Source organism: Saimiri boliviensis, chromosome 19 (assembly GCF_048565385.1).
Source record: "Saimiri boliviensis isolate mSaiBol1 chromosome 19, mSaiBol1.pri, whole genome shotgun sequence".
Classification (NCBI taxonomy): domain Eukaryota; kingdom Metazoa; phylum Chordata; class Mammalia; order Primates; family Cebidae; genus Saimiri; species Saimiri boliviensis.
The window spans coordinates 23,339,443-23,351,910 of NC_133467.1; the positions used below are offsets into that span (position 1 = coordinate 23,339,443).

The 12,468-nt window shown below is 31.8% G+C and overlaps 1 protein-coding gene across 1 annotated transcript in view; it reads left to right on the forward strand.

Annotated features, from left to right (window-relative positions):
- The window catches only part of KIFAP3 (kinesin associated protein 3), a 149,960-nt gene that overhangs the window by 78,090 nt on the left and 59,402 nt on the right, over positions 1 to 12,468 (forward strand). Inside the window, exons 11-12 of the mRNA XM_074389807.1 lie at positions 3,972 to 4,072; positions 11,076 to 11,184. Coding sequence (XP_074245908.1) covers positions 3,972 to 4,072; positions 11,076 to 11,184 — 210 coding nt within the window. The remainder of the gene's footprint in view (positions 1 to 3,971; positions 4,073 to 11,075; positions 11,185 to 12,468) is intronic.

Genomic DNA, 12,468 nt, shown 5'->3' on the forward strand with positions numbered 1-12,468 from the left:
AAGTAGCTGGGACTACAGGGGTGTGCCATCGTACCTAGCTAATTTTTTTATTTTTAGTAGAGACAGGGTTTCATCATGCTGGCCAGGCTGGCATTGAGCTCCTGACCCTGCGATCCATCCACCTCGGTCTCTCAAAGTGCTGAGATTACTTTCTGTTCTAACAGATAGCCTTTATCCTGAGTTGGCCTTTGGAAGCTGTGTGTGTATGTGTGTGTGTGTGTGTGTACACACACACGTATACATACATATATATAAAATTAACTAGAGAATTTCCCTTGTTATTTTATTTATTATTTATTTTTTAGCTTTTCCCGATGTTCAGTAATTTCTTGTTCTTTTAATGTAGTACTTAAGTTTTAAGAGTGAGTTCTTCCTTCCTCTCACCTTACATGAATGATGTGCCACCTTAGGACATTGCTTTTTAAAATTTTTTTCATTGATATGAACAGCAGACAGATTCTCCTAGAGCATAGGATAGCTTCCTATTTCATTCCTAGCCTCACATTGAATTTTAATGATGATTATTTACTTTGTTGTTGAAGAATCTTTTATATTATCTATTTTTCTTTGTTTCCTTTACCATTTAATAAGTTGTGTTACTTGGAATCCTACTTTCCAGTGAATCCATTAGATAGAGAAAGTATCTTCAAATATTCTGTAAAATTAAGTAGGAGTAGGATTTATCCACAGCTGAATGACAGAAAATAACTGGAATCACGGGGAAGGAGATACTTGCCTTCAGAATATGAGAGTTTGCTTTAAAAGTCTATTTGAAAAAATTTTCAAACTTCTAAATTTCTAAGGGAAAAAAAAGAATATGAACTACAGTCTGACCAAGACTAAGGAATTCCTACTTCCTTGAGGTATGAAGTTGTAATTTTTCATTCTTAACCTAATATCATGAGAATCTGTTTAAATGTACGTTTTGCTATGATAAATGTGCTTTATACTAGAATAGGTATAAATTGGTGCTTTCAACAGTATAAAAATGTGCTCTGTTAAAATCTAACATTAAAATGGATAGATCTTACATATTTAGAGTGCTCCAAACTCAAGGACAAAATTGTTGGGGTTGAGAACATTTATTTTGTCTGCACTTTTTTCCTACTTGGAGCAGTTTCACAATTTTTACATTATACTTTCCTCCAGATAAAATTCTCACCTCTAAACAAAGAGTTTAAATATTATTTTCTCCCATATTACTGTATCTTAGCTTTATTTTCGCCTTAGTCAATGGCCATTATCCTTAGAGCCTATCTCTGACTCTAATTTAGCTTCTCTCTTCTTTAAAAATTTTGTAGTAAAGCTCTTCAAACAATAGAAGAAATGTGAGTAAATGATTTGATCTGGACTCTCTATTCTGTAAATTTTCTATGAATTTCATTTTTCTTTAAATAATGCTATAGGGAAAAAATCTAAAATGGATGAAATAAATATTATTTTATATAAATAAAATGTATTTCCAGTGTATGTTGTATTCCAAGTAGTTGAATTAGTGAATTTATAGATTTTAGTTAGGGTGAAAATGCTTACTAGTATTTGTTCATCTGACAAACAAATTGTTTTTATCTTATCCCAGGAAGTTGTTCTTATTGCTGTTGTAAGCAATAGCAAATAGGCTTCAGCCAAACCATTTTGAAAGATGCAAAATCTAAAAGTTTGGATTAAAAAGCAGTATATTTTAAAAACATGTTTAATTCTCTCATATATCAGTGTTTATCAGTCTTTTATACCTGATAATATCTTACTTGGAAAACAGTTTTACCTTATGATATAAAAATGTTCAATACTGAAGGCATCAAATGAGGAAAAAAATGTTTGAGACTACTATTGTAACATAACCTGGTAAAGATTCTGGAATCAGAGAGACCGTGTTTAAATCCCCACTCAACCACTTACAAGGCTATGCAGCAAGTATTTATTTTTCTCTAAACTTTAGATTTCTTATCTGAAACATAGGGATGATAAGACCTATTTGACAGATTGAGATTCAATGCCATGTAGTTTGTTTAACATGGCTCTTGATATGTAGTAAATGTTTAATAAATGATTATTACTAGTCAATCAACAATTATTAAATACCTACTTTGTGTTAGGTACTATTCCTGCATCTGAGGATAATGCAGTGAATAAAGTCCTTGCTTTCCTGGAGCTTATATGTTAGATAAAATATATCAGATGGTAAGGAAGTTCAAAATAAATTTGGGAACTAGAGGGTCACTCTATTTTTTTGCTTACTTTTATGTGGCACATACACACCATGGAATACTATGCAGCCATAAAAAACGATGAGTTTGTGTCCTTTGTAGGAATATGGATGAATATGGAAACTACTATTCTCAGCAAACTGGCACAAGAACAGAAAATCAAACACTGCATGTTCTCACTCATAGGTGGGTGTTGAACAATAAGAACACATGGACACAGGGAGAGAAGTATCACACACTTGGGTTTGTTGGGGGCGGGGCTAGGGAAGGGACAGCAGGGGATGGGGAGTTGGGGAGGGATAACATAGGGAGAAATGCCAGATATAGGTGATATGGGGATGGAGGTAGCAAACCACCTTGCCATGTATGTACCTATGCAACAATCCTGCATGATCTGCACATGTACCCTAGAACCTAAAGTACAATAAAAAATAAATAAAAGATCTCTTGAAATTTTATAAAATGCTTCTGTCTCAAATCTTATTTGTCTGAAATTCTGAACCCCTTTTAGAACTGGTAATTTCTGTCTTTGACTAAATGAGTTTATTTCTTCAGCTTTTATTTTTAAATATTAAAACAGAATCAATCAGCAGATATTTATTGAACGACTTCCATGTTCTATGCTAGGCCTTGTGAAAATAACAGTTTAGGGCCGGGCGCAGTGGCTCATGCCTGTAATCCCAGCACTTTGGGAGGCCGAGGCGGGAGGATCATGGGGTCAGGAGTTTGAGACCAGCCTGGCCAATATAGTGAAACCCCATCTCTACTAAAAATATAAAAAATTAGCTGCCTATAATCCCAGCTACTTGGGAGCCTGAGAACCACTTGAACTCAGGAGGTGGAGTTTGCAGGGAGAGGAGATCCCACCACTGTACTCCAGTCTGGGCAACAGAGTGAGACTCCATCTCAAAAAAAAAAAAAGAAAAGAAATTATACCAATTTATTTCCGTTAAAGAATTTCTAACTACCTTGGGAATATCTTCAGGATTTCTTATATCCCAGAATTTTCAAAAAGGATGTTGTTTTTTGGATAAAATTTTTAGTTAAGCAACTTTTCTGGCTCTAGTTTTTTCACTGACTTTGAGATCATAAGTAGGTACTTAAAATATGTTCATCTGAAAGCAGGTAGGATTAAATGACGTAGTGAATTCCCATTTTGTTTTTCAAATCTATGATACCTATTCATTTTTTTTTTCAGTTTCAAAATGTGTAAAACTAGAATAATTTTACCTTAGAAATTCTGAGACATTTTTCATACTATATTTAGGTTATGTTATAACTTACAGCATTTTATAGTCTTTATTTTTGTTATAACTGCTACTTTACTTCTTTCATTATTTGGATGATATTTTCAGTTTCTGATTCATAGAAATATGCTTTTTAATTTACTATTTCTTATATATCACCACTGTAAATGAACTGTATTAATCACATATTTTGATAAAACAGTAAAGATGGGGAGGCTAATGACCCAATTTTCCTTATGTTGAACTCATGAAAATAATTAATTCTTAGGGTTAATTTTCTTTTTCAAAAATACACCTTGGAAATTAGACATTCTGTCTTGGAAATTAGTGATGTTTCACATATAACATGAATATGCATTTGCTGCAAACTTCCGATTTGAAATAGATACTCAAAATATTTTTCAGATTAAGTTTATATAAGGATTTTATTCAGTAGTTTAAGTTGGAGTACATTGATTTGAGTGTGCTATATAAAAAACATATTTATATCACCATCACCATGATGTTTTATTCCTAGGCAATGACAACTACAAACAAATAGCAATGTGTGTTCTTTACCACATAAGCATGGATGACCGCTTTAAATCAATGTTTGCATATACTGACTGTATACCACAGGTAAGTGGTTTAAGTGTTTTAAGAAAAACATTTAAGAAATATGTATATATTTACTCTTTTCTCTTGATTTGTCAAGATTTTCTCTCTTAAAAAGTTCTCTTCTTAATAATACTATAAATTTGTAATAGAAAATTGAAGAAGTACAGAACTGTATAAAAATGAAGATAACTTTCCTTTATCCCAAACTTAGAGATAACTATTTAACACTTTGGTATACTTCTCTCTACATACTTAAAAAACAATATATTGAGATTATATAGTACATATAATTTTTACATACTGCTTTATTAATAGATCATAATTATATTCTCATGTCACTGAACATTCTTCAGAAATTATTTTTAGTAGTTGTATAAATTCTATTGCATTAATGTACCATAATTTAAATATTATTAAATTGTATGTTTTTTCCAATTTATCACATTAAAATATATGTAAGCAAATGAAAATAATGTGAGATATCATATTTGTAAATGCTTCCCCACGTCTCTGAATTTTTTTTCAGTTTAAATTCCTAAAAGTGGGATAACTAAGTCAAAAGATAATGATCAAAATATCTTCTAAGAAATCATAAGTTTTTATTTCCAGCTAGCATTTAATTTTTAACAACACTGGATATTACTGTTCTTCTAAATATGTGGTGGTTCATTATTTCTTTTTATTTGCATTTCCATGAATATTGGTGAGGCTGAACATTTTTTTCTATGTTTATTAACCATATTCTGTTACAAATCATTCATGTCTCCTCCCTTCCCTCCTTCCTGCCTCTGCCTCTGCTTCTGCCTGCCTCTCTCTCTCTCTCTCTCTCTCTCTCTCTCTCTCTCTCTCTCTTCCTTTCTTCTTTTCTTTTTCTTTTTTTTAAGAGACAGGATCTTACTCTGTTGCCCAAGCTAAAATGCAGTGGTACAATTATAGCTCACTGGAGCCTTAAAATACCTGGGCTCAAGCAGTCCTCCTGCTTCAGCCTCCTGGATAGCTAGGACTGTGGGTGTACAGCACTATGAATGGTTAATTTTTACATTAAAAAAAAAATTTTATACAGACGGATTCTTACTTTGTTGCCCAGGTTAGTCTCAAACTTTTGGTTTCAAGTGATCCTCCCTACTTGTCCTCCCAAAGTTCTGGGATTGCAAGTGTGAGCTATCAAAATGGGACTTCACAGTATTTAAATTGATGCATTAATATTTTTATTATTAACAAATAAGATCAATGTATATAATAACCATTTTAATTTTGTGTTGCAAATATTGCTTAAGTTTGTCACATGTATTTTAATTTTATGTTTAATATTAATAGTTTTAATTGCTTTGCATTCTCTAATGGGAAAATATTTCATTAAAATTCTTTCACTTTTATACTACTGCTCTCAAGAAAGATTTTTTGCTAGGATTCAGTGGATAGTTATGGATCATATGTTAGGTCTATTTGTCTTGAAAGAGTTTATTGATTTTTTTTAACATGGACTGCATGTTATAAGAGTAGAGATTCTGTACATAGTATAATTTTACTCCTAGGGAATTAACATTCATAAAATCACTATTGTGTCATTAATCTTTATGAAACTACCTTCCACTGATTTGAATTATGATGATTGGAACGCTGGTTGGGTTGATTTTTAATATTACAACGTTTTTTATAAAATAGTTTTCTAAAATGGAAAAATTGTAGATTGTATGATATACAATAAAGTAGTGTACTTTTAAAAACATGTTAGAAGAATATGAACAAATCATACTTATGAAAGATCTTAAGACCTCTACTACACAATTCCTTCTTAGTCTAAAAAGAATTATTAAATGCATGTTACTTGAAAAATAATATGTAGTAAAAAAATAGACTATAATTTTTCTCTTTATTAATTCTAATTGACTATTCTTCCATTCATTCCAAATTAAATGAAACAATACCAATAGTGAATTTGCTAATCGAGAATTTTAACACTTCACCTACATATATTTAAAACATTGACAAACTCTCAAGGGTAATTTCTTAGACTTTTATATCAAGGGATAAGTAAATTATGCTTGTTTATAGGAAATAGACATCCCTGAAAGAATACACAGCATATCTTATCTAGCAAGGCACGGTGTCTTATAGAGAGAATGCATGTCAGACTGTACTCAATTCAAAATGTAATCAAACTCTTTGTCAAACAAGTTTTCAATAAAAGAGTAGCCATGTCAAAGGGAGATTACAGGTGATTTACTGCAGTCTCACTCCATATGTTCTAAAGGTTTCTGCTTTGCAGTTTCAAAGGGTGTTCCTTTTCTGATTTCATTTAGAGTCAGAGCTTCATTGACCACAGGATATGAACTGGAAAGCAGCCAAAAAAAATAATATTCTTGCTGAGATTGACTGTTTTTATCCATGTTTAGATCTTAAAGAGAATAGCATTAAATAAAAGAGAAATAAATGTAAACCAAGAAGAAATAGGAAACTTATTTATACAATTTTGAATTTGAAGTTATCCTATTCTTCTAGAATGCCTAATCTCAAATATAAAATGTAAAACTTTATTTTAAATGAAAGAATCAGAAATAAGAGTCTGTCTAGGTTACTTTTTAGATCTTATTATTGCAATTTAAAACTTTGTATAGAGAAAGTTCTCCCATATCTTTTCAGGAACAATATCCACACGTTTTCTTACCAGACAGTTTTCTAACATCAAACATGTATGCAATGAAGTTTTCAGAACATGTGTAATCTAGATTTCATGAACAACATTATCCAAATTTAGGAGGTCAAGGATTTTCGATGTTTTCTTTTTCCCATTTATTTTTCTTTTTGAAATTTCAACCCTTAAGGGAATAAGGTTATGTTACCAAATTATGTTTTAAACATCCTGAAGCTTCTATATGAGCTGGTATTTTGAGAAAAATAAATACTGTACAACATATTTGTTCCTAATGTGGCATCCAGCCTATAACTTGTACTTTACAGTGCCAAATTTTACATATTTAAGGAGAAAAGTTGACATGGTTTTATTGCCACCCAGTGCCAACTTAATTGCAAAATGAAAGAATCATGGAAAGCAAGTCAGAAATTAAATGAAATTTCCAAGTTTCCTTCAGAAGTTAAAAAGATAGTCCTTTAGAAGTATTGGCTACTCAAAGTAATGTTTATAATGCCAATAAAGCTTTAAATTCACTTATGAGTTTAATCAGCTGCTGATTAACTTACTTATTAAAGTCATAACCCAGGTTGGAATATCTTGGAGTTAATATAATATTCTGTTCTTTTTATAATTATATGTATTAATGTTTGCTTAGTAAAAAATCTTCATGTATTGCAAATAACATGACTTTGAAGGTAGGAGAGCAGTGGCCTAGTAGTAATTCATATTCATTTCAGTGATGAAAAAGAAATTAAGTATAGTCATCTTTATTACAATATTAAAGGAGCTTTATAAACTGTAAGCTATGAAAGTAAGATATTCTTAGTAAAATCTTTCTCATCATTTTGATCCATTCATAGTCCATTTTAAATATTGCCTGTCTTTTATGTGTTTTATAGGAGAAACCTGTAATTAGATTAGAATTTACTTTGATAAAATATTTAACATCCAGAGTAGGTCATTATATATACAACATGCCTCATAATCTCTCCCAATATATTGCTTTGCTTCCTTTGTACTTTATTGCCTCTAGTTATCCAATGTATTTTAACTTGCTTATCCTATTGTATCCGCTGTTACGTAAAATTTAGGGGCCAGGTCAGGTCTTTATACATGATCTTAATGGTCTCAATGGGTAGATTGTTTCAGGTAAGCATACTTGAGGATAGCCGGGAATGATTGTATTCTAATAATAGTTAAAAGTACACATTAACAGTTCGTTGTTATTTAGACCTCTGAGATGCATGTTTTGTTTAAATGGGTGCAAATGCCATCCAGATGCTTATAAAAGTATTTATTGGTAATAGAATGGCCAAAGTACATGGTTAGGTAGTGATGTCATGGTGTTATTTAATATTTTATCCTAGAACAGTGTGCAAGAATCTTCATAGTGATCCACATGTTTTCCACCACAGTTGTCCTATATGTCCCCCTTTGATCTACATGCTTCTTTTTAGCTGAATGCTGGTAAACGTCCTTTCTGACAGCCCCCTTAGCTCCTGCCTGCCATTATCTGCTGAAGTTCAGAAACCAGAGCATCACTTCAAACAGGAGAGTTAGGGAGTAGCCAGTCAGAAGAGATTCCTGAGGCATGCAAAGTTCTGGTATAATCATTCAAAGATGTTTGGGTAGGAGGCGGGGGTGGTAGAGTTGTATGTGAATACAGAGAGCTGTGGGGGTTGGCCTCTGGTCACTGGTAAATAAGTGAAGTCAGGTGCCAGAGAGTCTAGACACAGTGATTTCAGTCATGGGTCTTTGGTATCTGATACTCAATATGGGACTTGTCTGATTGAACACTATTGCCTCTTCATGGCACAGGCTGAAGCCCTTTTAGTGCTTTTCTGTTAAATTAGTGAAAGATGACAATGGACATATTTAAAACTAACAAATCTAGGTTTAATATTTTCTAGTTCTCAGCAATTACACTTACTTTTGAAGTGCCATGATAGCAATCAAATTAAAGACATACTCTTTCATTTGAAATTTGAACTATTTTTTTTTATTTGAAAGCTTTAATTAAAATTGAAGTGTTTATCTCTCTTATTATGAAAAACTAATTCTATATCATTATACATTTAATTTATATTTAGTCCTAATTTAGCTTGATTTGAGGAATGGAAGTTGAGTAAGTTTTCAAGCCATGCATTATTTTCTAAAAATCTAGTTTCTGATTATTTATTTCTAGGTAGAATTTAGTATGGAAATTACTTTTAAAATTTTTTTTTACCTTCTAAAATAATAACCTGTAGCCCTGTGTTTAAGGGTAATTTTAATACTACAAAGGTTAATTTGAAATAAATAATTTTGGTTAGCAATACATACTTTGCTTGAAACTTTGCTTCAATGTAACCAATTCTCAGTTTGAAAAAATATCTACAGTAGGTTTTTAATTACAGTTTAGAAAACATACCAGTTAATTAGAGGATTGTCACCTACATTTTTGGTAATTTTTAATTTAATGGTTATTGGCAATTTTATTTGTAATTTAATTTTAATTGGACAGATAGGTAGTGAAATCTGTTAAATATATATCCAGTAAATTAAGATTATTTTATTTTTGCCCTTGAATCTTTTTTTATTCTGTAGCTTTATTAAGTAGTAATGATTCTTACCTAGAGATTCCATCTGTAGTAATATTTGTGGTTAAAGATCTGTTCTCAGAAGGAGTACATGATACATGCCAGCCATTCACCTGCTACAGTGTTTTGTAATTTTCAGCATGCAGATCAGTGTATTTGCTTAGAAATATACCTAATAATTTGAGTGATATTATGATTTTTAATTAATTTAACCAAATTTAATTTTGGTTTTCAGCTGTTCACTACTAACACATAGAAATGTGATTTATTTTTATATGTTGACCACATATTTTTGAAATGCAGAAGTCATCTTGAACTAACAATAATCAAAACAAGATTTAACAGAATGAGGTCTAAAATATATAAATATTTATTATTCACTGTGTTGGATTCATGAAGGCATGTTGTTTTAAAAAGGTATTGCCCTGAGATAAAACATAAGAAGTTTTCATATTTTAAATTTTAGGAATAACTCCTCTTTGTTGTTAACAATTTATGTTGAGAGAAGACTCTCTTTATGTACTATACACTAAGTTAATTTGGTGATTTGACAATAATAGAAGACTAGCTTCTCCAAAACATAGCATGAAGTTTCTTTATTTGTCCTTTATTATAGCATCTATCTCTCATGATGACAGATCTGGATTACTGCTAAATGGCTTAGGTAGCCTGCCTTTTCCTTCTTACCTTTTTGTCTCTTGCTTCTCAGACCTTCCTTCCTTTTCTCTTATCACTAAAAAAGTTCTTTTCTCATTTGATACCCATGCCCAAGTGATTGGATTTAGCCTGCAGCTTCAGTTTCAACCATATATGCCAGTTCCTAAAATTATACCTCCAGTCCAGACATTTCTTCTAAACTCAGGCCTGCATTTATAACTTCCTACTGAATATCTGCATTAGACTATCACATAAGCAGCTTAAACGCAGCATATCTAAAACCAAAATTACCATCTTCCCTTTAAAGTTTTCTCCTACCCTAGTTTCTCCTTTTTGGTAGATGTTGGCATCAGCATGTATGTCATTGCTCAGTGCATAAACCTGGAAGTCATCTTTGACAACTCCTCTCCTTTAACCATAATGTCTAGTCTGTTATTAAACTCCATTTTGGTTTTCTTCTCTAAATATATGTCTAATCAATCCTTTTATCTCTACCTAGTCCAGGCAGCCATCTTCTTCCTGGGACTTTTCCTCTAGCCTCCTACATGGCTCCCCATATTTTCTTGCAAGTTTATTCTATTTTCTACACTTGCTAAATCTTTTTGAGACACACATTTTATCCTGACACTTTCCTATTTAGAAGCTTTTAGTAGCTTCCCATTATCCTTAGCGCGAAGGCCAAAATCTTTAACATGTACTTCAAGACCCTGCATGATCTGGCTTTTACCTTCTTATCTCTTAAAACTGTTGTTTCCCTTTCACCAACAGTGCTTGCTTTCTTTTAGTTCTTCATAGAGTACTGTTTTTTCCTGCATTATGACCTTTGCATAAGCTATTTTCTTTGCTTAGAATGCTCTGCTTCCAAACAATATGTTTAATTCTTTAAGGGCAGATGTTTTATCTAATATTTCTCTTATATTCTACACTGTGCTTAGAAGTTCTTATTTAATTCTGAGCATCTAAGAGTCCATTAACTGTTTATTCATCTGGTTACTTAACAGTGAATGCCTGCCAGTTTTATGAGTTTAAATGTAAATAGTTATATTATTTCCAATGTACAATCTAAGGTAACATATTATGATAAAATATTGCTTCTATGTTTGGCTTTTTGAGTTTTTTTCTTGAGTAAAATATGCACTCTTCTTCCTGCTAGTTAATGAAGATGCTATTTGAATGTTCAGATGAACGAATTGACTTGGAACTCATTTCTTTCTGCATTAATCTTGCTGCTAACAAAAGGAATGTACAGCTTATCTGTGAAGGTTAGTGCCTTTGAGTGTAGGTAACCTTTTTAGCACATGGTATTTGGCATATGATGGAAAATAGGTAATAAGAAATTAAGAATTATAGTGATTATGTAAGCCCTATTTTTAAGTAATTTCTTCATTATAACTGTAATCCTTAAAAGTCAGATCGAATATTCTTACATCATGAATGCAGACACTTAACCTTTTGGTAGCATTTTATAAATGATGGTAAGTTAGGCTTAACCAAAAACATTTTCTAGATAAAATGAAACTTTTTCTTTGCAAAGCAGTCTATTACAATATAAGGTAATAAAATACAAATATATTAGATTATTGTTTCTATAGTATCTTTGTAAGATAGCCCGTCATACATTATGATGTTTCAGAGTCTGCCCAATAGTTTTTGCCTTGTTTGAAAAGTAGTATGTGTTTGTTATAAAAAGCACAAATGAGCAAAAAGGAAAAAATTTAAATCTTTATTCCTATCATCCACAGATAATCATAGGTAAGATTTTAGTGTAATACTTCTATGTATTTTAAAATAAAAATGTGATTGTATATCATGATATATTCTTTTAAAATTAGTAATATCTTGAAATAATATTCTGTGTGATTAAATACTTTTATAAAGCACATTTGTTAATAACTGCAAAATTGACTATTAAAGAATTTTGCCATAGTTTACTTCACTATTATGGATTTAGTTTGTTGCCACGTTTTTTCTCTTACAAACAGTGCTGTAGTAATTATCCATTCTCTGGATCTTTATACATTTTCATTTTTATATTGTTTGGATAAATTCCCAGAAGTACAATTTTTCTGAGTCAAAAGTATTTATGGGCTGGGCGTCGTGGCTCACACCTGTAATCCCAGCACTTTAGGAGGCCGAGGTGGGCAGATCATGAGGTCAAGAGATTGAGACCATCCTGGCCAACATGGTGAAACCCCATCTCTACTAAAAATACAAAAATTAGCCAGGTGTGGTGGCGCACGCCTGTAGTCCCAGCTACTCGGAAGGCTGAGGCAGGAGAATTGCTTGAACCTGGGAGGTGGAGGTTGCAGTGAGCTGAGATTACGCCACTGCACTCCAGCCTGGCACCTGGCAACAGAGTGAGACTCTGTCTCAAAAAAAAAAAAAAGTATTTATGTTTTTAACATTTATAGTAGATGTTGTAGACACAAAATAACACATACTGTATGATTCTATTTATATGAAGTTCTATATCAGGAAAAACTTATTTATGCTTAAAAATGAGACAGGGAAAAGGAAAGAGGAAAAGTGCTTGTATCTGGGGAACA